This window comes from Natator depressus, chromosome 2 (genome assembly GCF_965152275.1).
Source record: "Natator depressus isolate rNatDep1 chromosome 2, rNatDep2.hap1, whole genome shotgun sequence".
Classification (NCBI taxonomy): domain Eukaryota; kingdom Metazoa; phylum Chordata; order Testudines; family Cheloniidae; genus Natator; species Natator depressus.
Window position 1 is genome coordinate 259,524,983 of NC_134235.1, and position 27,207 is coordinate 259,552,189.

Below are 27,207 nucleotides of genomic sequence, written 5' to 3' on the forward strand. Positions count from 1 at the left end.
ATTTTTTTTTTTTACATGCAATAACTCAAAGCCCCAAAGAGATATGTAGGAGAGTTTGTAAAGAAGCTTTTCCCAGGCTGAGATCTTAAGTGTAAAGATTCAGTGTGGACTGAATTTTTACAGCAAAATAATAAGCCTTTGGAAATGGATTATTATAAAGGAAAGGCTCATTTACAGGCTATTAACTGTAGTGGTTGTAGTGAGCAAATAACACTATTCTAATGTGATCGTGCCACAGTTCACTAAATTAAGCTTAACAGCTTTGACTAATTAATATGCCGAAAGATGATGTGAACATCCAGTTTCTTGGCTTTCCTTATATTCAATTGTAATTTAGATTAGCCTCTCATTGATTAGAAATAGGGGGGGGAAACCAAGTCTTTTCTGAGGCTAGAGTGTTTTAAACAGTGAGAAAAATGTAGGGCAATGCCCCTCCTTAAATGCAGATTGAAAAATGTTGGATCAGAAAGTCCTATGACTGCTGGAAGTGCCAACTGGTCCAAGAAGAAGCAAACAGCAAAAGGGGGGGGTGCTGGACACTTGTGCCATCGGTAAGTGGAAGCGTGACTAGCGACATCCTCTTACTTCTCCCCACACCCTCTGCCCCATCTCTCAGAGGCGGAAGAACATAGCTTCCTTCTCAGCAGTGGAGGGGAATGAGGAGTAAATTGGCAGGGGGGGTTCAGACTGAAGAACAATGAACTATTGATAGAGGAAACAAAGGTGGTGATTTGGCCTGGTTGGGATAGGAAGTGTTAGGATAATGTTGTACTTGGGTATTGGTTAGAGAGAGAATCAGAGTAACAGCAAGTTTAATGTGTGCACTTCTTAAAATCGGTTATTTCATCAAAGCTTGAAGGGTGGCATTTTAAAAAATACACCCCGCCTTCACCTAATTCTGCTCCTAGTGAAGGCAGTGGGAGTTTTACCACTGACTTCAATGGCAGCAGATTGGGGCCAACACTGAATGCAGCTGAAAATCCTCTGCTAGGACTGCAAACAGACTTCCATTATTTTACGTGAGTTAACCGTGGGAACATACAGCCTGAGGGGTATTCTAAAGATGACCTATAGAGGATGATAAAATGGGTTTGTGCCCTCTTTTTTTCACTTATTTTAATGTATACAGAAGGCTTGGAAGGGTTTTGTTAATTTTTGTTTCCTGCTAGGTTTATTGTACCTTAGAACTGTCTGCTGGAGGACACTTTGGAAGTTCAAAGAACTGGTGCTGCGGTTTTCTTAGTTCTTAATAGAAAGGGTGTTGAATCTTCAACAAAGGGATCTTTTCTCTCAGATATTAGGCAGAAAGAACGCAAGCCAGAATAGGGAAAGAGCAGATTAAAGAATATTTAGCTAAGTTAGGTGTAGTCAAGTCAGCAGGACCTGACAAAATTCACCCTAGCATACTTAAGGAACTAGCTGAAGCAATCTTGGAACCGTCAGTGATTATTTGCAAGAACTAGCAAAGGATGGGTGAGGTCCCAGAAGACTGGAGAAGGACAAGCTTAGTACCTATCTTTAAAAAGGGGATCAAAGAGGAACTGGGAAACATTAGACCAGTCAGCCTAACTTCAGTACCTGGAAAAATACTGATACATTGTTAAACAATCCATTTGTAAGCATCTAAAGGATAATGGGGTTATAAGGAATAGCAGGCATGTTTGTAAAGAACAAATCATGCCAAACCAACCTCATTTCCTTCTTTCATGGGGTTACTGGTCTACTGGATAGGATGGAAGCTGTAGGCATGATAGTCTTGATTTTTAGTAAGGTTTTTGACACCATTCCACATCACATTTCCCTAGTTTGCTTATTAGAATGTGGTCTAGATGAAATTACTATAAGGTGGGTGCACAACTAGTTGAAAGACTATACTCAAAAAGTAATCAACAGTTCACTGTCAAACTGGGGGGATGTATCTAATTGGGTCCCACAGGTGTCTGTCTTGGGTCCACTACTAGTCAATATTTTTATTAACAATATGAGTAAGGGACTGGAGAGTATCTTATAAAATATGTGGATGACAGCACACTGAGAGGGATTGCAAGCACTTTGGAGACTGGATTACAATTCAAAATGATCCTGACAAATTAGAGAAATTAGTCTGAAATCAACAAGCTGAAATTCAGTAAAGACCAGTGTAAAGTACTGCACTTAGAAAGGAAAAATCAAATGCACATCTACAAAATGGGGAATAAGTGGCTAGTATCGTTCTGGCATGTATTAATAGGAGGTAACTGTCCTGCTCTGCTTGGCACTGGTGAGGCCTCAGCTGGAGTACTGTGTCCAATTGTGAGTACCACACTTCAGGAAAGATGTGGACAAACTGGAGAGAGTCCAGAGGAGAGCAATAAAAATGGTAAAAGGTTTAAAAAACTTGACCTCCAAGGGAAGATTAAAAAACTGGGCCTATTTAGTCTTGAGAAAAGACGATTGAGGAGGGGACCTGATCACAGGCTTCAAACTATCTTAAGGGCTGCTATAAGAGGACTGTCATCAATTGTTCTCCATGTCTGCTGAAGGTAGGACAAGAAACAATCGGCTTAATCTGCAGCAAGGGAGAGTTAGGTTAGACATTAGAAAAAAATTTCTAACTGTAAAGAGCTCTGGAACAGGCTTCCAAGGCAGGTTGTGGGATCACCGTCATTTAGACGTTTTTAAGATCAGGTCGGACCTGTCAGGGGTGGTCGAGGTTTACTTGGTCCTGCCTCAGCGCTGGGGGCTGGACTAGTTGACCTCTCAAGGTCCCTTCCAGCCCAGCATTTTTGAAATACTGTGATTAATTCATGCATTGGTGTTACCACAAACAAAGAACTTTTTAAAACCATCTTACTGAAAACCCCTCTCACTCTCATTTGCTCAGCTTTCACTTTTATGGTTCTTGCAATCTCAGAATTGTGCCGCTTGTCCAATTGTCCTTCAATCTTCTGGGGGGCGGGGGGGGGGAATGAAAAACCAAAACACAGGCACAAAATCTCAGCAGTGCAGTCGAGCTACATTTGTAATGTGAAAGCAGATAGAAAGTGGATGAGGTAATCTCTCTCTTAATGGACCAAGTTCTGTTGGTAAGAGAAGCAAACTTACACAGAGCTCTTCTTCATGTCAGCAAGCAACAATATACAAGCAAGCAGACTTAAAATTAATCCTGTCCTTTCAGTCCTTTCTTATATATCATAAAGAAACAAAAAGAGGAACACCACCTTTTTCACCCACTCTGCAGATCCCCTGTAAGCGCCCGCAGGAGGCCCGTGTTATACACAATCTTAAAAACAATTTTTTTTCCTGTCAAATAGAAATTTTCCAAGTGCCACTCTCTTCCTCTTCTTCATTATGCTTAGGCTGTAATCTTGTCCCCTTTGCATTGACTCCTCCTCCAGCCATATCTTGAATCCACTACCTTTATCTGAAAATGATAAATGGGAATATGAAGGCATTGTCAAGAAAAAGTTTGACTTTCACCACACTTTGATATATGACGAAAAGATCAAGGTGTGACTTCTGGTGCACTGAGACCTGGTCTATACTAGGAGTTGAGGTCGAATTTAGCAGTGTTAAATCGATTTAAACCTGCACCCATCCACATGACGAAGCCCTTTTTTTCGACTTAAAGGGCTCTTAAAATCGATTTCCTTACTCCACCCCTGACAAGGGGATTAGCGCTGAAATCGGCCTTGCTGGGTCGAATTTGGGGTACTGTGGACGCAATTAGACAGTATTGGCCTCCGGGAGCTATCCCAGAGTGCTCCATTGTGACCGCTCTGGACAACACTCTCAACTCAGATGCACTGGCCAGGTAGACAGGAAAAGAACCGTGAACTTTTGAATTTCAGTTTGCTGTTTGGCCAGCATGGCAAGCTGCAGGTGACCATGCAGAGCTCATCAGCAGAGGGGACCATGCAGAGCTCATCAGCAGAGGGGACCATGATGGAGTCCCAGAATCGCAAAAGAGCTCCAGCATGGACCGAACGGGAGGTACGGGATCTGATCGCTGTATGGGGAGAGGAATCCGTGCTATCAGAACTCCGTTCCAGTTTTCGAAATGCCAAAACATTTGTCAAAATCTCCCAGGGCATGAAGGACAGAGGCCATAACAGGGACCCGAAGCAGTGCCGCTTGAAACTTAAGGAGCTGAGGCAAGCCTACCAGAAAACCAGAGAGGCGAACGGCCACTCCGGGTCCGAGCCCCAAACATGCCACTTCTATGATGAGCTGCATGCCATTTTAGGGGGTTCAGCCACCACTACCCCAGCCGTCTTGTTTGACTCCCTCAATGGAGATGGAGGCAACACGGAAGCAGGTTTTGGGGATGAGGAAGATAGCTCACAGCAAGCAAGTGGAGAAACCGGTTTTCCCGACAGCCAGGAACTGTTTCTCACCCTGGGCCTGGAGCCAGTACCCCCCAAACCCACCCAAGGCTGCTTCCCGGACCCGCCAGGCGGAGAAGGGACCTCTGGTGAGTGTACCTTTTAAAATACTATACATGGTTTAAAAGCAAGCATGTTTAATGATTAATTTGCCCGGGCATTCGTGGCTCTCCTGGATATACTCCCAAAGCCTTTGCAAAAGGTTTCTGGGGAGAGCAGCCTTATTCCATCCACCATGGTAGGACACTTTACCACTCCAGGCCAGTAGCACATACTCGGGAATCACTGTAGAACAAAACATTGCAGTGTATGTTTGCTGGCGTTCAAACAACGTCCGTTCTTTATCTCTCTGTGTTATCCTCAGGAGAGTGATATCATTCATGGTCAGCTGGTTGAAATAGGGTGCTTTTCTAAGGGGACATTCAGAGGTGCCCGTTCCTGCTGGGCTGTTTGCCTGTGGCTGAACAGAAATGTTCCCCGCTGTTAGCCACGGGGAGGGAGGAGGGGTTAGCCACGCACTGGGGGGAGGCAAAATGTGACCTTGGAAAGAAAGCATATGTGCTATGTATGTAATGTTAACAGCAAGGTTTACCGTGCAAGAGTGTACCCATTGTTCTATAAAATGTGTCTTTTTATATACCACTATCCCTTTTTTTTTCTCCACCAGCTGCATGTTTCAAGGATCACAGGATCTTCTCCTTCCCAGAGGCTAGTGAAGATTAGAAGGCAAAAAAAAACGCACTCGTGATGAAATGTTCTCTGAGCTCATGCTGTCTTCCCATACTGACAGAGCACAGACGAATGCGTGGAGGCAGACAATGTTGGAGTGCAGGAAAGCACAAAATGACCGGGAGGAGAGGTGGCGGGCTCAAGAGAGTAAGTGCCAGGCTGAAGAGAAGGCTGAAGCTGAAAGGTGGCGGCAGCGTGATGAGAGGAGGCAGGATTCAATGCTGAGGCTGCTGGAGGATCAAACCAGTATGCTCCAGCGTATGGTTGAGCTGCAGGAAAGGCAGCAGGAGCACAGACCGCCACTACAGCCCCTGTGTAACCAACCGCCCTCCTCCCCAAGTTCCAGAGCCTCCTCACCCAGACGCCCAAGAACGCGGTGAGGGGGCCTCTGGCCCCCCAGCCACTCCACCCCAGAGGATTGCCCAAGTAACAGAAGGCTGGCATTCAATAAGTTTTAAAGTTTTAAACTTTTAAAGTGCTGTGTGGCCTTGTCCTTCCCTCCTCCACCACCCCTCCTGGTGCTTCCCTCCTCCACCACCCCTCCTGGGCTACCTTGGTAGTTATCCCCCTATTTGTGTGATGAATGAATAAAGAATGCATGAATGTGAAGCAACAATGACTTTATTGCCTCTGCAAGCGGTGATCGAAGGGAGGTGGGGAGGGTGGTTAGCTTACAGGGAAGTAGAGTGAACCAAGGGGCAGGAGGTTTCATCAAGGAGAAACAAACAGACCTTTCACACCGTAGCCTGGCCAGTCATGAAACTGGTTTTCAAAGCTTCTCTGATGCGCACCGCGCCCTCCTGTGCTCTTCTAACCTCCCTGGTGTCTGGCTGTGCGTAACCAGCAGCCAGGCCATTTGCCTCAACCTCCCACCCCGCCATAAACGTCTCCCCCTTACTCTCACAGATATTGTGGAGTGCACAGCAAGCAGTAATAACAGTGGGAATATTGGTTTCACTGAGGTCTAACCGAGTCAGTAAACTGCGCCAGCGCGCTTTTAAACATCCAAATGCACATTCTACCACCATTCTGCACTTGCTCAGCCTGTAGTTGAACAGCTCCTGACTACTGTCCAGGCTGCCTGTGTATGGCTTCATGAGCCATGACATTAAGGGGTAGGCTGGGTCCCCAAGGATAACTATAGGCATTTCAACATCCCCAATGGTTATTTTCTGGTCTGGGAATAAAGTCCCTTCCTGCAGTTTTGAAACAGACCAGAGTTCCTGAAGATGCGAGCGTCATGTACCTTTCCCGGCCATTCCACATTGATGTTGGTGAAACGTCCCTTATGATCCACCAGTGCTTGCAGCACTATTGAAAAGTACCCCTTGCGGTTTATGTACTCGCCGGCTTGGTGCTCCGGTGCCACGATAGGGATATGGGTTCCGTCTATGGCCCCACCACAGTTAGGGAATCCCATTGCAGCAAAGCCATCCACTATGACCTGCACATTTCCCAGGGTCACTACCCTTGATATCAGCAGATCTTTGGTTGCGTTGGCTACTTGCATCACGGCCGCCCCCACAGTAGATTTGCCCACTCCAAATGGATTCCCGACTGACCAGTAGCTGTCTGGTGTTGCAAGCTTCCACAGGGCTATTGCTGCTCTCTTCTCAACTGTGAGGGCTGCTCTCATCTTGGTATTCTTGCACCTCAGGGCAGGGGAAAGCAAGTCACAAAGTTCCATGAAAGTGCCCTTACGCATGCGAAAGTTTTGCAGCCACTGGGAATCGTCCCAGACCTGCAACGCTATGCGGTCCCACCAGTCTGTGCTTGTTTCCCGAGCCCAGAATCGGCATTCCACCACATGAACCTGCCGCATTAGAACCATGATGCCCACATTGCCAGGGCCCGTGCTTTGAGAGAAGTCTGTGTCCATGTCCTCATCGCCCTCGTCACCGCGCCGACGTCACCTACTCGCCCGGTATCGCTTTGCCAGGTTCTGGTGCTGCATATACTGCTGGATAATGCATGTGGTGTTTAATGTGCTCCTAATTGCCAAAGTGATCTAAGCGGGCTCCATGCTTGCCATGGTATGGCGTCTGCACGGTAAAAAGGCGCAGAACGATTGTCTGCCGTTGCCCTGACGGAGGGAGGGGCAACTGACAACGTGGCTTACAGGGTTGGCTTACAGGGAATTAAAATCAACAAAGGGGGTGGCTTTGCGAGAAACTGAATGGCCCCCTCAAGGATAGAACTCAAAACCTCAAGGATAGAACTCAAAACTGGGTTCAGCAGGCCGTTGATTTCACAGAGGGAGGGAGGGAGGGAGGAGAAAATGAATACAAAACAAATCAGGTCTATTTCTTGTTCTGAGCCACTTCATCTATCTTTATACATCTTGCTGGCAGCAGACTGTGCAGTACGACTGCTAGCCATCGTCAACACCTGGGTGCTCGGCAGAAGACAGTGCAGTATGACTCCTGGCCATCGTCTTCTGCTAGCTGCAGATTAAAAGACAGTGCACTGCCGGTAGGACTCAATCGCCATGAGACGAAACAAGGGAAATGACCTGGCTGAGTCACTCCCATGTTTGCCCAGGCACCCGGTTAAAAGAGCACCCAGGACTACGTCGACGACGGCTACCAGTCATACTGCACTGTCTGCTGCCAAAAGGCAATAAACTGCTGCTGTGTAGCAATGCAGTACCGCGTCTGCCAGCACCCAGGAGACATACGGCGACAGTGAGCTGAGCGGGCTCCATGCTTGCCATGGTATGGCGTCTGCACAGGTAACTCAAGAAAAAAGGCGCAAAATGATTGTCTGCCCTGACTTTCACGGAGGGAGGGAGGGAACGGGGGCCTGACGATGTGTACCCAGAACCACCCGCAACAACGTTTTAGCCCCTTCAGGCACTGGGATTTCTACCCAGAATTCAAATGGACGGGGGAGACTGCGGGAACTGTGGGATAGCTACCCACAGTGCAACACTCCGGAAGTCGACAGTTGCCTCGGTACTGTGGACACACTCCACCGACTACATGCACTTAGAGCATTTGTGTGGGGACACGCACAATCGACTGTATAAAAACGCTTTCTACAAAACCGACTTCTATAAATTCTACCTAATTTTGTAGTGTAGACATACCCTAAGAGAGCTGTTTGTGCACAAAGGTGTCCTTGTTCAGGTAATTGAAGTTTCGATTATGCTGTTCTTGGAAGGCCCATGATCAGCATAGGGACAACACACCAGCTTTTCCAGGTGAAAGGAAAAAGTCCCTTCCTGCATTTTGTATTTAGTACTGAGTTACAGAATAAAAATACCAGAGTCCTGAGTCACAGGGCCTATTCTCCCTCTCAGAACTTTTCAAAATGAAGGCCAAAAGAAACAACTTGTCTTAGCTGAACCACATGTTATAGTGCTTCTTCCTTGGGCTTCTGGAGAACAGAAGCCTGACTGGTCCACTTGTTTCCATCTGTCCTCCTTATGAGAGGAGACAAACCTCTTACTGGTTCACTTTGAATGGGGCTTCTTCATAGGGTTGCCAACTTTCTAGTCACACAAAACTGAACAACCTAGCCCTGCCCCTTCCCCAAGGCCCTGCCTGCCCCACTACATTCCTTGCTCTCCCCCACCCTCACTTGCTTTCACTGGGCTGGGTCGGGGGATTGGAGTGTGGGAGGGGGTGAGGGATGTAACTGGGGGTGCGGGCTCTGGGGTGGGGCCAGAAAAGAGGGGTTCAGGGTGTGGGAGTAGGCTCCAGGCTGGGACGGGGGGGGGTGAGGGCACCGTCTGGGGGTGCAGGCTCTGGGGTGGGACCCAGGATGAGGGCTTTGGATGCAGGAGGGGGATCAGGGCTGGGGCAGGGGGTTGGGGCATGGGCTTACCTTGGGTGGCTCCCAGTCAGCGGCGCAGTGCGGGGGCTAAGGCAGGCTTCTTGCCTGTCCTGACTCTGCGCTGTGCCTTGGAAGCGGCCAGCAGGTCCGGCTTCTAGGCGGAGGTTCAGCAGGCGGCTCTGCACGCTGCTCTTGCTCCTAGGCATGCCCCCTCGCCAGCTTCCATTGGCTGCCGTTCCTGGCCAATGGGAGTGCAGAGTCGGTGCTCGGGGTGGGGCAGCGCGCGGAGCACTGTGGCTCCCCCCACCTAGGAGCTGGACCTGCTGGCCACTTCTGGGGTGCGGAGCCAGGACAGATAGGGACTAGCCTGCCTTAGCTCCCCAGTGTTACGAATTATACCTAATTGGTCACGCACACCAGCACCGCTGACTGGACTTTTAACGGCCTGGTCGATGGTGCTGACCAGAGCCACCAGGTTCCCTTTTCGACCGGGTGTTCCAGTCGAAAACCGGACACCTGGTCACCCTACTTCTTTAAGATAAGATGGTCACCTGTCCTGACTAACCAGGTCAGTAATGAAACTCCTATCTCATTTTTGCCTGGGACAGGGTTGAAAGGCCGCCCCCTCTTCAGGACTGTTTCAAAGATACACAAGGCAAGACTAAGATCACGATTCGCTATAGCATCTTCAGATTCCTTGGGCCACATCTTGTGACTTTTGTACATTCTGGCACCTTCCAAAGGCCAATGAGCATGTGCTCCAGCTTAGATATTGGGCTGGGGTGTTTCTTGTCTTTAAAGATTTTTTCGTTTTCCCTAATGATTTCTGAAGAGCTTGCGCACTCCTTCACATTGTGATTAACTTATGTTAGGGGGATATCTAGGAAATCATTTGCTTAACTTATAAGTTATTACTGTTTTAGCCACTCTTGATTTCCTATGGAATGAGGAAATGAGCAAGACATAGGGCAGAACTGGATGGTTAAGCTCATATGAGATATATTGCAGGAGCTCCTTGCACCTATTTGCTGACCAACTTACGTTACCACTTATATCACTACTGACTGTGCCCCAGGGTCCTTCACAAGGGGCTTACCATGGAAGCAGAAGGATTGGAAGAATTTAGGGTGGAGACATTATGACGTCATATTCAAGCAAACGTCTTCTCCTCAATTAAGCCTCAATGTAGGTTCATCTTGCCACATCTATGTAGCATTCTGCACCTTTCACTTATCGAATGCCAGTTGCTTAACAAGTGTTGAAAAGAGAATCTGCTAGTGCCATCCCTGGTGTAACTTCACTGACAAATTTGGCCCAGTTTTTCTAATAATACTGTTGCAACCAGCATATTTACTTAATTACTACATTTCAGACTGGTGTAATTAACTATGCAACCATAAGCCTTAATAGGTTAATAATTATTAATAACAGCATTCATATTGTGCTTTAACACGTTCAAAGCACTGTACTGAACTAATGAAATATTCCAGGTTCCCAGTAGTTGACAGCTCACTGATTATGCTCTTCCCACTGAAGACAGAATTTTTTTCTAGTTTTGGCTACTTTAATTCTGGTTCTGATCCTTCTCCCATTGAAGTCTGTGGCGAAACTCCCCTTTGCCCCGCTGTTTGACTTTCAGTGACAAGGTATGCTAGCCGTCTGGCTCTCAGGAGGCCCTCAGTCATTTGGTGCAACACTGCCCAGGTAGGGCCAAACTTCACCACCTAGTTTTCCTACCAGGGCCCCGATCCTGCAAAGACTTCCCCATGTGCTTTAAGCATTGCAGGTAATCACATTGATTTCAATGGCTGTATTCAAAGTGCATACAGTTGAGCACATATGTAAGTCCTTCCACTATCAGGAGCCAGCTCTGGAAAGGGCCAACTGGCTGGAGAACTGATGTAGGTGGGTCTCATTTATGTTACAGTGTCCAGTGCCTGGTATAAAAAAGGAGGAATAGGAAAGGTATGGCTGATGGGGAAATGCTAGTCTCAGAGTACGTCTACCCTGCGAGTGTTCCTGGGGCACAGCTGTGACAGTGCCTCTACGTCATTGTCGTGCTGTAGTGCAGACACTTGCTACAGTGACAGGAGGGGTTTTTCTGTCGCTGTAGTAACCCACCCTCTTCAGAGGCAGTAGCTAGGTTGACAGAAGAAATCTTCCATCAGCTTAGTGGTATCTACACCAGGGCTTAGGTCAGTTTAACTACATCACTCAGGGGAGAGAATTTTTCATAGCTGAGTTGACCTAAGTTTTAGGTATAGACCAGGCCTCAGCCTGATGGGGGAGCCTGGCTGGCCCAGCTGGCACTCTCGAACGATGAGAATTCTCTGGTCCTGATTCCCCACTGCCCGGCACCTGGTGCAGTATTTACGCCAGTGCACAGTGTGTGTAAAATGTTACCAAATCTGAATGGCGGTGTTTTTATACTCCCTTTGCATGGGGGCAAACTACACAGTGGTGAACCGGGCCTGATGGGTGAGTTCTGTTTGTACCCTGGAAAGGGGAGAACTGTGTGGTGGAGGATGTTTTGTTTTTTCTGCTTGTAGTCTGGAGACAGGGGAAGGGGCTGACTGGGGGAATCCTTCTAAAACAAGATGAAACCCCACATCAAGGGAAGAACAGGATTTGGTTGGTTGGTTTGACCTACCCGCACTACAGGCGAGAGGAAATCCACCTTGCTACCCTTTCCTATAGCTTGGCTGGCACTTTAAAAGGTGTCCTGGTGCAGATTATCACCACAGGTTTCTTCTTTTTGATTCCCATCAGAAAACTCTGCCCCTTACAGGGACAACTACTTGGCTCTAATAATGTCCTTCACTCAGCACTTGAACATAGTCCCTCGCTAGAAGGCCCAGATGATGGCTTACTTAGACTTTGTTTTTTTCCATCTTTCCTTTTGAGTTCAGTGACGGAATCAAATACCACAGCTTCCCTATCACTACTGAACAGCGCATCATGGTCAAAGATGGGAGGTTGGAAGATCTAAGAGAACTAGCAACTGGGATTACCTCTCACAATTGGCGAACAATTTTATCTCTAACTTGAGACTAGACTCAGCTGTTAGATGGTATCTGGTGAATTTCCCTTTACAAGAGGGTTTTTTCTTTAAGTAGTATTGCAAAAGCTGCCTGACTCCTGACACCACTTGGTCATGTAGTGCTATCTCTGATCCTTGTTTCCAGCTACTTAATTGCATGGAATGGCAGTTAAAAATACATTAAATACCTTCTTAATAGTCCTTTTCCATGGAAGCAACTGCCATAGTTGCCAAAGGCATGTTATTCGATTACGAATGGGAGTGGAGGTGGCTCATGTGATCATAAACAAGAGGGAAGTGTCCATAAGACAATGCCCCTTAAGATGCACTCCACAAGGGAGAGAATTTGAGAGTCCCTGGTAAAATCAGTAATAGAAAATGGACCATCTGTTCCTATTTTTTATCTAGACGTTTGCTAGTTTTGAACCAGCAAAGCTCTTAAGCATGTGGTTTACTTTAAGCACATGAGTAGTCCCATCAAAGTCAATGAGACTTAAAGTTTTTGCTGGATCAGAGCCTATATGAATAACAAGAAAATCTGCAGCTACATTAGGATAAAAATCTGTAAGGACTATAATAAAACCTTGTATTTCAGAACATAAGCTGACCTCTTACTGCCTGGGGTTGGGAAAATACTGCTTCCTTTGGCATGCAAGGCCCTGATCCAAAGCCCTTCGAAGAATCTCATTAGGGCACAATTGTCCATTAAGGGACTTGCATCCATAGACCCTTTTCAAAGTGTTTAGAGTAGCAGGAAACACATAGTGCAGCCTAATTGCTTCAAAGGGGAAGTGTATTATTGAATCATCGTGTTACCGTCTCAGTTTAGTAGTGAAAAGCTGTAATTGACCGAATGCAACTGAGAAGAGGGAGATGAGAAAACGTCAATGGTGGTTTACTCGTGAGTCTTGCTAAGTACTGAGATGCTGTCACTCACATAGTGACTTTTAAAGGGCTACGTGTATGTTAAAACAGAGCGGATGGCAAAAGTGGCTCCTTGCACTGCATCAGGTGTTTCTTCTGTTCATACAAATGACAGGTCTATACACTTGGAGTATGGTGCACCTGAGCCTATTTCTCCTGTAGCTTCTTTGGAGGTTATTTTTAGACTCAGACTCTTTGTAGGGCATAAATGTCCAGTGCCCTCAGGTACAGTGTAGCTTCTTGAGAAAGTATTATGTGAACTGGGCTAGCTGAAAGAGCTTGTGGGTTTTTCTCATAGTTGTGTAAGTCTTGAGAACTGAAGCATTTTTGCAATTAGTGAGTGGAAGGCAGTTTCCAATTCTGTTCTCTGTTTCATACCACAGCTGCAAAAAAAAAAAACAAAAAACAAAAAACAAAAAAAACCAACTCTTTGCTTTCTTTAAAAGGGTGTTGTCAATAAGTGGAAGCCTCAAGGCAGCAAAACAAATCATGACAAGCATGGAATTCTGCAACTCCACGCACCATTCTGGAGTGGTTAGGTTGATGGTGACATAGGCAGAAGCAACAAACTCTAGGTCATACCCTGTATCTTCTGAGTTCTCCAGTCTTACTCTACTTCATTGAGTCATAGAATCCCACACCTGCTCCTTCTGTGTAAATACCAAACAATGAACTGTTAGTAAGTGTGACTGTTAGTAAATGTGGCTGAAGAACTTAGGGGAAATGGAGTCTGGTTATCTTGCTGGGAACCTTCCTCATGTGCTGTTAGCAGGTCAGTTTGTCTCATGTTCACAGGACTCTGTCATCCAAGATGCTCAGTGAGGCTTCTGTTACTCACAAGTCTTCAGTGTCTGGAAGCCCAGATAGAGCTTTCTCAGCAGCTGTCATCCTATTGAAAAGGGAGGAAATCTCACCCTGGCTATTTCTTCATCAGATGCTTTCCAATGTCTTTTATTCCTAAACTTATTTCTTTCATAAGTAAAACTTTGACTGAAGGAAGGGCCTTCATATCTTCCTCCCTTTCTTAAGATAAGCACGCCAGCTACATCATGTAAGAAAGCATCTATTGTTAGCTTGCCACCCAAGGTCAAGCTATCTTGGTTCATGCAACCTCTAATAACATTCTCCTTAATGCCATGGACACAAATTATGAAAGCCTGATGGACATTGCTGAGAGTTTTAGCTCCATCTTCCCACTTTCCTCATTTGAGGTGATGGTAGGGTGCCCCAAACTGGCATAGGACGAGGATTCTGATGGATCTGAATTGGAGGATATCCCAAAGGAAGTACCTGAGTCATCTTGTATCTCTGATAGAGGATGTCAAGTTTCCTTCCCCACTCTGAACTCTAGGGTACAGATGTGGGGACCTGCATGAAAACCTCCTAAGCTTACTTTTACCAACTTAGGTTAAAACTTCCCCAAGGTACAAATTAATTTTACCCTTTGCCCTTGGAATTTCCACTGCCACCACCAAACTTTAACTGGGTTTACTGGGAAACGTAGTTTGGACACGTCTTTCCCCCCAAAATCCTCCCAACCCTTGCACCCCACTTCCTGGGGAAGGTTTCAGAGTAACAGCCGTGTTAGTCTGTATTCGCAAAAAGAAAAGGAGTACTTGTGGCACCTTAGAGACTAACCAATTTATTTGAGCATAAGCTTTCGTGAGCTACAGCTCACTTCATCGGATGCATACTGTGGAAACTACAGAAGATCTTTTTATACACACAAACCATGAAAAAATGGGTGTTTACCACTACAAAAGGTTTTCTCTCCCCCCGCCTCACTCTCCTGTTGGTAATAGCTTATCTAAAGTGATCACTCTCCTTACAATGTGTATGATAATCAAGGTGGGCCATTTCCAGCACAAATCCAGGGTTTAACAAGAACGTCGGTGGGGGGGGCAGGAATTCCACCATGATTTCAACAATTTTCATCCCACCATCAACCTCAGCCTGGTCCAGTCCCCACAAGAGGTCCACTTCCTGGATACTACAGTGCTAATAAACGATGGTCACATAAACACCACCCTATACCGGAAACATACTGACCGCTATTCCTACCTACATGCCTCCAGCCTTCACCCTGACCACACCACACGACCCATTGTCTACAGCCAAGCTCTGCGATACAACCGCATTTGCTCCAACCCCTCAGACAGAGACAAACACCTACAAGATCTCTATCAAGCATTCTTACAACTACAATACCCACCTGCGGAAGTGAAGAAACAGATTGATAGAGCCAGAAGAGTTCCCAGAAGTCACCTACTACAGGACAGGCCTAACAAAGAAAATAACAGAACGCCACTAGCCGTCACCGTCAGCCCCCAACTAAAACCCCTCCAACGCATTATTAAGGATCTACAACCTATCCTGAAGGATGACCCAACACTCTCACAAATCTTGGGAGACAGGCCAGTCCTTGCCTACGGACAGCCCCCCAACCTGAAGCAAATACTCACCAGCAACCACACACCACACAACAGAACCACTAACCCAGGAACCTATCCTTGCAACAAAGGCCGTTGCCAGCTGTGTCCACATATCTATTCAGGGGACACCATCACAGGGCCTAATAACATCAGCCACAATATCAGAGGCTCGTTCACCTGCACATCCACCAATGTGATATATGCCATCATGTGCCAGCAATGCCCCTCTGCCATGGACAAACTGGACAGCCTCTACGTAAAAGAATAAATGGACACAAATCAGATGTCAAGAATTATAACATTCATAAACCAGTTGGAGAACACTTCAATCTCTCTGGTCACGCAATTACAGACATGAAAGTTGCGATATTACAACAGAAAAACTTCAAATCCAGACTCCAGCGAGAGACTGTTGAATTGGAATTCATTTGCAAATTGGATACAATTAACTTAGGCTTGAATAGAGACTGGGAGTGGCTAAGTCATTATGCAAGGTAGCCTATCTCCCCTTGTTTTTTCCTACACTCCCCCCCCCCCCGACGTTCTTGTTAAACCCTGGATTTGTGCTGGAAATGGCCCACCTTGATTATCATACACATTGTAAGGAGAGTGATCACTTTAGATAAGCTATTACCAACAGGAGAGTGGGGTGGGGGGAGAGAAAACCTTTTGTAGTGGGAAACACCCATTTTTTCATGGTTTGTGTGTATAAAAAGATCTTCTGTAGTTTCCACAGTATGCATCCGATGAAGTGAGCTGTAGCTCACGAAAGCTTATGCTCAAATAAATTGGTTAGTCTCTAAGGTGCCACAAGTACTCCTTTTCTTCCTGGGGAAGGTTTGGTAAAAATCCTCACCAATTTGCATCGGTGACCACAGACCCAAACCCTTGGATCTTAGAACAATGAAAAAGCATTCAGTTTTCTTACAAGAAGACTTTTAATAGAAGTAAAGGAATCACCTCTGTAAAATCAGGATGGTAGATACCTTACAGGGTAATTAGATTCAAAACATAGAGAATCCCTCTAGGCAAAACCTTAAGTTACAAAAAAGACACACAGACAGGGATAGTCATTCTATTCAGCACAGTTTTTTTCTCAGCCATTTAAAGAAATCATAATCTAACACATACCTAGCTAGATTACTTACTAAAAGTTCTAAGACTCCATTCCTGTTCTGTCCCTGGCAAAAGCAGAATACAGACAGACACAGACCCTTTGTTTCTCTCCCTCCTCCCAGCTTTTGAAAGTATCTTGTCTCCTCATTGGTCATTTTGGTCAGGTGCCAGTGAGGTTACCTTTAGCTTCTTAACCCTTTACAGGTGAGAGGATTTTTCCTCTGGCCAGGAGGGATTTTAAAGAGGTTTACCCTTGCCTTTATATTTATGACAGAGGACTTGCAGTTCCTATGTAGGAATATCACCAGCATTCTTAGAAGACCTTCACCTCACCGGCTATCTCTGGGGAGCTTGCCTTCATCTTGGCAGAGTAGGACTCTGACTTGATTCCCCCCTCCCCGCCCCCCACTCTCCGTCAATGCATTCAGTTACACCCGGGCAATGCCTGAACTTGCATTGCCCTTGCTACCAACTTAGCCAAGTTCTACCAGCACTTTGCTGCCAAAGCAAAACTCTGACCTTCAGCCCTAAGGTATATTCAGCAGTGACCTCCCTCCCTTTTGAAGGGCATGCTGCTCCAGAAACCTATTGGAAAAGAAATCAGGTCCTTAGCAGAATGACAGGGAGAACTTGTGGCCTCCTCTGTGAAAGTTTCTCATAAGTTGTGCCTTGGAACCTTAGATGTAAGGCACAGATAACGTGTCATGTTACATCTTGATTTAATTTTTAAAGGATGCCTTTTTCTCTCTCTTTTTACTCTGTTTAGCCATGGTGGTGTTGTTTTTGGTCCTTTTTTTATTTGGGGCATACTTAATTTAATTTGACCCTCTATGGTGGTTTATAAAACATTTTCCATGCAGCTTGCAAGGATTTCACTCTTGTAACGGTTCCTTTTTAAAAAGAAAAGGAGTACTTGTGGCACCTTAGAGACTAACAAATTTATTTGAGCATAAGTTTTTGTGAGCTACAGCTCACTTCATTGGATGCATTCAGTGGAAAATACAGTGGGGAGATTTATATACACAGAGAACATGAAACAATGGGTGTTACAATATGCAATGTAACGAGAGTGATCACTTAAGGTGAGCTATTACCAGCAGGAGAGCGGGGGGCGGGGGAGGAACCTTTTGTAGCGATAATCAAGGTGGGCCATTTCCAGCAGTTCACAAGAACGTGTGAGGAACAGTGGGGGCGGGGGGGGGGATAAACATGGGGAAATACTTTTACTTTGTGTAATGACCCATCCACTCCCAGTCTCTATTCAAGCCTAAGTTAATTGTATCCAGTTTGCAAATTAATTCCAATTCAGCAGTCTCTCATTTTGGAGTCTGTTTTTGAAGTTTTTTTTGTTGAAGTATTGCCACTTTTAGGTCTGTAATCGAGTGACCAAAGAGATTGAAGTGTTCTCCAACTGGTTTTTGAATGTTATAATTCTTGACGTCTGATTTGTGTCCATTTATTCTTTTACGTAGAGACTGTCCGGTTTGACCAATGTGCATGGCAGAGGGGCATTGCGGGCACACGATGGCATATATCACATTGGTAGATGTGCAGGTGAACAAGCCTCTGATAGTGTGGCTGATGTGATTAGGCCCTATGATGGTGTCCCCTGAATAGATATGTGGACACAGTTGGCAACGGGCTTTGTTGCAAGGATAGGTTCGTGGGTTAGTGGTTCTGTTGTGTGGTGTGTAGTTGCTGGTGAGTATTTGCTTCAGGCTGGGAGGCTGTCTGTAAGCAAGGACTGGCCTGTCTCCCAAGATCTGTGAGAGTGATGGGTCGTCCTTCAGGATAGGTTGTAGATCCTTGATGATATGTTGGAGAGGTTTTAGTTGGGGGCTGAAGGTGACGGCTAGTGGCGTTCTGTTATTTTCTTTGTTGGGCCTGTCCTGTAGTAGGTGACTTCTGGGAGCTCTTCTGGCTCTATCAATCTGTTTCTTCACTTCCGCAGGTGGGTATTGTAGTTGTAAGAATGCTTGATAGAGATCTTGTAGGTGTTTGTCTCTGTCTGAGGGGTTGGAGCAAATGCAGTTGTATCGCAGAGCTTGGCTGTAGACAATGGATCGTGTGGTGTGGTCTGGATGAAAGCTGGAAGCATGTAGGTAGGAATAGCGGTCAGTATGTTTCCGGTATAGGGTGGTGTTTATGTGACCATCGCTTATTAGCACCGTAGTGTCCAGGAAGTGGATCTCTTGTGTGGACTGGTCCAGGCTGAGGTTGATGGTGGGATGGAAATTGTTGAAATCATGGTGGAATTCCTCAAGGGCTTCTTTTCCATGGGTCCAGATGATGAAGATGTCATCAATGTAGCGCAAGTAGAGATGGGGCATTAGGGGACGAGAGCTGAGGAAGCGTTGTTCTAAGTCAGCCATAAAAATGTTGGCATGCTGTGGGGCCATGCGGGTACCCATAGCAGTGCCGCTGATTTGAAGGTATATATTGTCCCCAAATGTGAAATAGTTATGGGTGAGGACAAAGTCACAAAGTTCAGCCACCAGGTTTGCCATGACATTATCAGGGATACTGTTCCTGATGGCTTGTAGTCCATCTTTGTGTCGAATGTTGGTGTAGAGGGCTTCTACATCCATAGTGGCCAGGATGGTGTTTTCAGGAAGATCACCGATGGATTGTAGTTTCCTCAGGAAGTCAGTGGTGTCTCGAAGATAGCTGGGAGTGCTGGTAGCGTAGGGCCTGAGGAGGGAGGAGTCTACATAGCCAGATGATACTGCTGTCAGGGTGCCGATGCCTGAGATGATGGGGCGTCCAGCATTTCCAGGTTTATGGATCTTGGGTAGCAGATAGAATACCCCAGGTCGGGGTTCCAGGCGTGTATCTGTGCAGATTTGTTCTTGTGCTTTTTCAGGGAGTTTCTTGAGCAAATGCTGTAGTTTCTTTTGGTAACCCTCAGTTTCTGTTTAACTAGTCTAATGTTTGTGTAGTTTCCTTTTTTGAAGTTAAATGCTAGTGTGGTGGGGTTTTTTGGTATTTTCTTCCCTACAAGGATGTTAAATTTAATTACATTATGGTCGCTATTACTGAGGGGCTCAGCTCTAGTCACCTCTTGGACCAGATCCTGTGTGCCACGTAGGACTAAATCAAGAATTGCCTCTCCCCTTCCAGGTTCCAGGACTAGCTCGCTGCTCTAAGAAGCAGTGATTTACGGTGTCTAGAAATTTTATCTCTGCATCCCGTCATGAGGTGACATGTACCCAGTCAATGTGGGGATAGCTGAAATCCCCCATTATTATTATTGGGTTTTCATGTGTGTGTTTTTGTAGCCTCTCTAATTTTTTTGAGCATTTCACAATCACCATCCTGGTCAGGTGGTCAGGAGTATATTCCTACTGCTTTATTCTTATTATTCAAGCATGGAATTTCTATCCATAGAGATTCTATGGTACACTTTAACTTAAGATTTTTATTATATTTGACTCTCCGCTTTCTTTCACATATAGTGCCACTCCCCTACCAGCACAACCTACTCTCATTCCTATGTATTTTGTACCCTCTTATTACCGTGGCCCATTGACTATCATTGTGTGGCTAGTGAATTGGCACATGAAGGTAAGCCTCCCTCAGGTTGATTGATGAAAGCTAATCTCCCTGGCAAATCACCGCCAGTATCGACTTCAAGGTCTCCATCTTGAACCTGGTCCTCCTTATGAACTTGTTCAGGTGTTAAGTCCAACACCACTCTAGCCTCCCTGGATCTCTTGGGTACCAGAAATAAGATTGAGTAATGGCTGGAAAAACATCTCCTCTGCCTCAGGAACTCTCTCTCTCTGTTATACCTATTTGCAAATGATTGTCTGTGGCCTTCTGCATATTCTGCATCTTTTGTGGATTTGAGGATAGTGGAGAAGGGAGAAAACGATGATTCGGACTCTGTGAAAAGTTTGCCATTCCTTTGTCGAGCCACATCCAGGACCGATCTATCCACCATTGAGAGAGGCCACGGGTCCTTGCATTTTAATATCCTCCCCTTCCCCCCCATCCCCTGGGAGGTGCTTGATGGACCTCTCCTGACTGCAGTCAGGGGTTACTTCTAGTGTTGGAATTTGCATTGAGGAAAGAAGATCTCTTCCCTTTCTGGCTTAGACTTGTTTCATCAGCTTTTGTTGTAGCCTCGCTTTTTGTGCTTCGAGAAGTAGCCGTGAAAAGGATACTTTGGCCTGTAGTAAGGCTGACTATTCCTTTTCTCACTCAGGCTTCTATAAGGGCTGACTCACACCTGGTTAAAGCTGGCAGATAAATTTAGTCAGAAATAAGTGGTGGGCCGGGGGCCCCTTGCCGCCTGCTTGTTCCTCCACCTCTGGGCTACTCTCCCTTTGAGCCCTCCGAGGCTGACTCCATGAAACTTGGTTGACCCTCAGTGAGCAGGGTCCTGTTAGCCTGGCAGCTGTGGAATGGCTGACTGCAGCTTAAGTGGGGTCTGGTTAGCCTAGGCCTTTCCCCCGCCCCCTTCCCCGCCAACCTTTCTATTCCTCTGATTGCTCATGAAGTGTTCTGCCAGAGAGGCCTGCCCAGACATGCTACGCTCCCAGCTGCTGCTGCCAGGGACCTCCCTATCCGAAGGGGTTTCCAGCAACCCAGCTGCAGAGCCCCCCGGGCCAACAGCCCCATACTGCTTTGAATCCTGCTTGGTTGTTTCGTTTCCTTGCTGCCCTGATCAGGAGGTTTGGGAGGTCCAAGCATAATTCCTAACTTCCTAAGGGATCGAGACCGAACTGCCCAGCAGGGGGGTGGGGGGAGATGATGAGATCTGCGCTATGCAGGGACGCATGCCACAAGTGGTCGTCTGTGCCACTCCTTGCTCCATCTGTGGTGGATTCGGCTACTCTTGCTTATGGTTTTCCCACACCAGGCCACTGTCCTCTGGCGCAAGCACCTCTGGTGGTTGGATGGCTCTCTTCGTTTTCCCATCATCCTTCGAGACAGCCACAGCCTGGTTGTCTGACTCCCCAAGGTGGGGAACGCCTGTGGACCTGACGCCTAGGTCAGAGTAGGGGGCCAAAGCAAATCCTTCCCAGTCCCAGCAGATGAGAAGGCCGGAGTGCATAAGGTGCAAACCTCTCCTGCTGCACCTTCTGGCAGGGGAACAGAGTGGAAGGGACAGAGCCTTGGTCTCCTCTTTAGACCTTTCTCCGCCATCCAGCGGTGTGGGGTGCACTGTGATAACTCCAGACAGGAGAAACACAGCCTCTTAAGCCCCCCGTCCCTTTGTAGGGTGACCAGTATGTCCAAATTAAACCAAATGTTATCCCACATTACTAATTAATGTTCTTCCTATCGCAGTAGGTGCTGGATTCCACTACCCTGCCAGTAGCTACCAGGGGCAGAACAAAACCAAGGGGGTGTCTGGAAGGTGGGGGCTAGTCTTTCATCAGCCATCCAGACAGCTTTGATTCTGTCCCCTACAGCTACAGACAGGCAATGACCCACGCCGAGGCCCTGTGGCTCTGACCCTGAGAGAGAATTTGAAAATAATTTACTTTTTCCTGTTCATTGTAGCATTTGCCCTTTTGCAAATGTCAATTCCCCCTCTGCTGCCCCATCCCTGTATTTCCAAGGGAGCACAGAGTCCGTTTGGATGATGACTGTTTAGTTAACAACAACTCACATTGCTTTTAGGGCCTGATTTCTTTCAGAAGTGCTGAACCCCCACAATCCCTGGCTGAAGTCAGTAGCTCTCCTGTGAACCTCCGTCCTTTTTGCCTTTATGAGGCATGAAATATATTGTGTCTGCTCCTCATTGGAACAACATCCATTTGCACCACCTGAGGATCTGGCCTATTCTTTCTTTTGGCCCAGCCTCATCGATTAGTGCCCCACACAATTCTCTGTTTGCTAGCTCATTGCCCCTGCAGAAGAAGCACAAAACATGGGGCTATTGTAGGGTCTGCAGAACTGGTAGTTTGTGTATTTTGTTTAGCCTTGGCAGCAATGTGTTAGATCAGGGGTTCTCAAACTTCATTGCACTGTGACCCACTTCTGACAATAAAAATTACTGCAGGACCCCAGGAGGGGGGACCGAAGTCTGAGCCTGCCCCAGTCTCACTGCCCCATGGTGGGGGGGCCTGCAACCTGAGTCCCACCACCCATGGCCAAAGCTGAAGCCCTCGGGCATTGGCTTCAGCCACAGGCAGTTGGGCTCAGGCTTCAGCTTCAGCCCCAGGCCCCAGCTTCAGCCCCAGGCCCCAGCAAGTCTAAACCAGTCCTGGTGACCCCGTTAAAACAGCGTTGCGACCCACTTTGGGAACTGCTGTATTAGATTATAATACATTCTTGACAGGTCAGAAATTGAGTTTAAGGACTTGACATTGACTCTTTAAGGTATTTACCACCTACATTTTTGTGTGTGTATTTCTGCTCTCAGGGCAATGTCTGCTGTGTGGCTACATGTTGGACAATGTGGCAATCAGATTGGCGAGGAGTGGTGGCAGATCCTAACCAGTGAGAAGGTGCCGCATGCAGAGGCTGATAGGTATGGTAACTCTGCAGTTCTAAGGAGGAAACCAGTTTTAAGCTACTCATGAGCCTATGCCTGCTAGTACTTGGAGTCAAATGGGTTAATTGATCCATCCCTGCTCTTAACAGAGGGTAATCTTAGGAGTTCTGCACTCTCTGTGCAACTGGCAGTCCTATCACAAGGCCGCATGCACCCTTGCGGAGTGCTCCTAGCTTTATATTTCTGATAACAGTAAGATCATTGTTCCAGTTCACTTTCCACAGACCATTTTAAATACCAGAATGCTGCAAGGTGGGGCAGAGGGATTAATGCTGTTGATCAAAACCTTCCCTTGCTGGCCTCCGATCAAAGGCAGGTATTCCCCCTGCCAGCACGTTTGAGCCAAGGGAAGGGTATGTAAAACTCTGGGTTTAGAGTCCAAATTTCAATATAAATATGAACAAATGTAACTGTTTCTACCCTTGGATGGAAGTACCCCGGAACTGCACTAAGTACTCCTGGGAGAATTCTGCGCCACTGCGCATGTGCAGAATTTGTCACCCGCAGAATTCTTTGCTTCCCCACAGAAAAATGACTTTCTGATGGGGAAGCAAAGGGGAGCCACAAGAGCGGTCATGCAGACCTCCCCAGCAGTATATTTCGGGTGCCCAGGGAAGCTGGCAGAGAGGTAAATCATGGTGGGGCAGGAGGTGGGACTGGGGAAGACCCAGCTGGTGGCTCCTACCCCACGCCAGGCTCAGCTGCTAGTCCCAGCTGGGCTGGGGAGGATAGGACTTCCTCTTCCCCTGCACGGCATCCGGGGCCAGGTCAGACCCACCCCCAATTTCTCCCCAAGCTGCAGAAAGCTCTGCAAACTCCTCCCCCGCCCCAGTTTCCTACACCCATCACTCCTCAGCTGCAGCGGGAGGCATCCCTGTACAGGGAGCTGTACCTCCATCCACCCAACTCCCATGCATCCAGTCCCGTCATATCCAGACTCTTCCACCAAGCCTCAGCCCCCTGCACTCAGAACCCCCCCCCCCATGAGCCCCACTCCCCCTACACCTCGACCACCCTGACAAGGCACCCTCACCCGGATCCCCACCCCACCGACCCCCAACCAGCTGCACCTGGATCCCCACCCCACTGAGCCTCCCTCCCCCAGCATCTGGACCCCCCACTGAGCCCCCACACACCCAGACCCCCCTGCCAAGCTCTATCCCCCTCACACCCAGACCACCTCCCACTGAGCCCCAACCACCTTCACCAGGACCCCCTGCAGAGTCCCATTTCCATTGCACCCTGAACCCCCCAACAAGGCCCTGTGCATCCAGATCACCCCCACACCCGGATCCCCCACTGAGCTGCCTGCACACAGATTGCCCCACACAGTACCCTCTCAACCCAAACCTGGATCCAGCACACTAAGCCCCTCCACACTTGGATCCTGCCTTGCTGAGCCTGTCTGCCCACACCTGGTACAACTGGCAAGGAGGGGTAGGGGCCTGGGGTGTTTCTGGGGCAGGCCCAGTCCTTGTGCTGTGTCACGGTTGGGTGCAGCCTCACCACTGAGTCCGTGTCCCAGGGCGGGAACTGTACCGTGATCTCCCACCTCTGTGCAGCCAGTGGCCAGTGCTCCCCAATGCCATGCTGGAGCCTAAATATTTATTTGACAAATAAAATTTGCAGAACTTTGCAGAATTTTTATCTTTTTGGTGCAGAATTTTTAATTGTTTGGCACAGAATGCCCTCAGGAGTAACTGAGAAGTAACAGCTGCCTAGAAAAGAGAAATGGAGAAGATTGAGTAGGTCATCCAGCCCATCTTCCCAGGGGAGGGCAGGACTGTTCCTTGAGTTCAGGAAGGATTTGCTGTGGGGATCAGAGTTGTTGGGAGTCCACTTGCAGTGTATTTACCCAGTCGCCTTCAGGAATGGACGCTCTTGAACTCCTGTGCTGAGCACCCTGCTAGGTGGAGTCCAGATCAGGCTTCAGGGAAGAGGGCTCCCCATACACACAGCTCGTGTCCTTTTCAGATATCCGTTTTGCTCCCCTGATGGACAGCTTAGCGCTATCTGCGTGGACAGCGAACCCAAAGTGGTGAGGAAGCTGCAGAAACGAGTCAGGAGAGGGTAAGAGAACAGTGGCTTGTCTCATTCGTTTGAAACCCAGGCTGAAGTCCCAGCGCACGGCTGCCCTGGTACTAGGTGCCATATACAATAATTAACTGGTACACTAAATAAATCAAATCAGTAGTCCCTGGTGCAATACCTCCCAGTGCGCTGACTGCACGGGCTTACTCCTCCCTGGTCTTTCCTGCCCCCTATAGGATTATGTGTGCCTGGTGGGAGCATAGAGGTTGCAAGGAGCTGGGTTGCATCTTGCGTACACATACATACACACACACACACCCCTCGTACATCCCTGGGGCAAGGGGCTGAGGGAAGTCTAGGCCTCTGTTTGCTTCCCCCTGCCTCCCAAGAGAATCTTCTAGACTTCCCCTTGTCAAGTTGGTAAAACTGCTCAAGAGTCGTGTGTGAAAGGCTCAGTGTGATTGTCCTCTGCACAGACTAGATCCTAACTCCTCTCCCAGCTCTTTCAGGGAGACCAATCTTATCGTGGGGAAGCGAGGAAGAGGCAACAACTGGGCTTATGGTAAGAGTCCATCTTTCAGTTCCCCCTCGCTGAAATGTTTCTGGGTGTGGAAGAAGTCCATCAAGGTTTGAAAAAAATACGTATCTGCAGTGCAGCTCTGAGCCACCTGCTTCCTGAGGAAAGGCAGCTCCTCCCTCACGCCTGCGGCTGCGACGTACATGCGCCATTGTGCTCTACTGGAAGCAATGGCAAGGAAAGCTGCTCCTCTCTCATTATAACTGATCGGATTTGGCTGCTGGTGTGCAAGACCACAGCCTATCAGGGTTGTCTCGCTGCTTCCTTGTACTCCCATGTCCACCTGTCTGTGTCAATCTCTTGTCTTGTACTTCAGTTGTGAGCTCCTTTTGTCAGGGACTGTCGTCTTGTTCGGTTTGTATGGTGCCTACCACAACGGGGTCTTGGTCCATGACTGGAGTTCCTACATGTTATGATGATTTATTTGGGGATTGGTCCTGCTTTGAGCAGGGGGTTGGACTAGATGACCTGCTGAGGTTCCTTCCAACCCTGATATTCTATTATAAGGCTGTAAAAACCTTAATACTACTGCTAGCTAATGGAAATGCTCCTTTGGCTCTCTGATAAGATGACAGTCAGCCCACATCCTCCATCAGCAAAACAAGAAGAGTAAGATATTCAATGGATATCAATTAGCACTGCTCCAGTGATGCCCCAATGTCTGTTACTAGGATGTCTTTTTCCTTAGTTTGTATTCGCCAGCATGTAGCGCTGTTTGGCTTTAATAAGGTCACAGATCCACAAGGTCCAGTCTAGGCCCCAGCCTGTGACTTCCAGGACTCCAAAACTGGGCCTTCAGGTGTCAGCCAACCATGTCTGTCTCCATGGCTCCCTCCAGCAAAGCCAGACTCCAGCAGTGGGCTTGCCCTGTACCCCTTCCATGCTCCCAGTGAATATTTGCAGGGACATCAGGCAGCCTTTTCAGAACCAGGTAACAGTGTGTTAGTCACCCGGCCTACAGACTCTGAAAATCCTTAGGTCAGCCTAGAGACGCTAAGGCAGCATCATGGCTCTTCCAGGCAAGCTGCTGCAAAATCCATTTTGGCCCTGTCTCTTTCTCTCAGTTTTGTCTCCGTTTCCTACTGTGCATGCGGTATCTCTGTGAGCTCAGCTTTTTACGTGGTCACCTGACACTGTTTTCCCCCTTTGTTCTCCCACTTGTGTGTGTGTGTATGGGGGGGGGGGGCGCTTTGCTCTGCTTCTTGTGGGGATGCGCGGGGGGAGAATCTGCTTCTTCTTGGCTGTGGTCGCGAAGTGTGATTGTCCTGGCTGTTGGATCCTCCATTCACCCTTTGGATCCTCCATTCACTTGTGCCGATTTTGTTCCGTTTGTTATGACTCTGGTTTCCAACCAGGCTGCTCAGTCAACCCTTCATCCCTTCCTTTTACACTCAGTGCATGGCAATGCAAAGCCCAGAGGGAAACCGAGGCACACACAGGCATCAAAAATATTCCCAACATGCCCACATCCATCACAAACAGTAATAAAAAGGCCCTTTTCAGCCCACAGACAAAGCAGCCCTTCCTCTCCCTCCTTGGAGGTTGCTTCTCCTCTCTAGCCCATAATTTATAGAGCCGTGTTTTGGGTTTTTTTTAAATTGCAAGCCTCCTTACTGGGCTTTCAGCCCCCTTGCCCCACCCACCTCCAGCTACAGATAGGCAGTCAAAGCTAGCCCCTTCCCTGCTCCTGTTCCAGTGGTTCCTCTCCA

At 47.6% G+C, this 27,207-nt stretch overlaps 2 protein-coding genes across 2 annotated transcripts in view; both read left to right on the forward strand.

The window, feature by feature from the left end:
• The window catches only part of LOC141983377 (tubulin delta chain-like), a 55,467-nt gene that overhangs the window by 14,083 nt on the left and 14,177 nt on the right, over window positions 1-27,207 (forward strand). The window contains exons 2-4 of the mRNA XM_074946460.1: window positions 22,759-22,866; window positions 24,865-24,960; window positions 25,422-25,483. Coding sequence (XP_074802561.1) covers window positions 22,763-22,866; window positions 24,865-24,960; window positions 25,422-25,483 — 262 coding nt within the window. The 5' untranslated portion in view covers window positions 22,759-22,762. The remainder of the gene's footprint in view (window positions 1-22,758; window positions 22,867-24,864; window positions 24,961-25,421; window positions 25,484-27,207) is intronic.
• LOC141983378 (uncharacterized) lies at window positions 3,410-5,628 on the forward strand. The gene is made up of 3 exons (XM_074946461.1): window positions 3,410-3,972; window positions 4,069-4,453; window positions 5,032-5,628. Exons 1-3 carry the CDS (start codon window positions 3,781-3,783, stop codon window positions 5,085-5,087), a joined length of 633 nt encoding a protein of 210 aa, XP_074802562.1. The 5' UTR covers window positions 3,410-3,780; the 3' UTR covers window positions 5,088-5,628.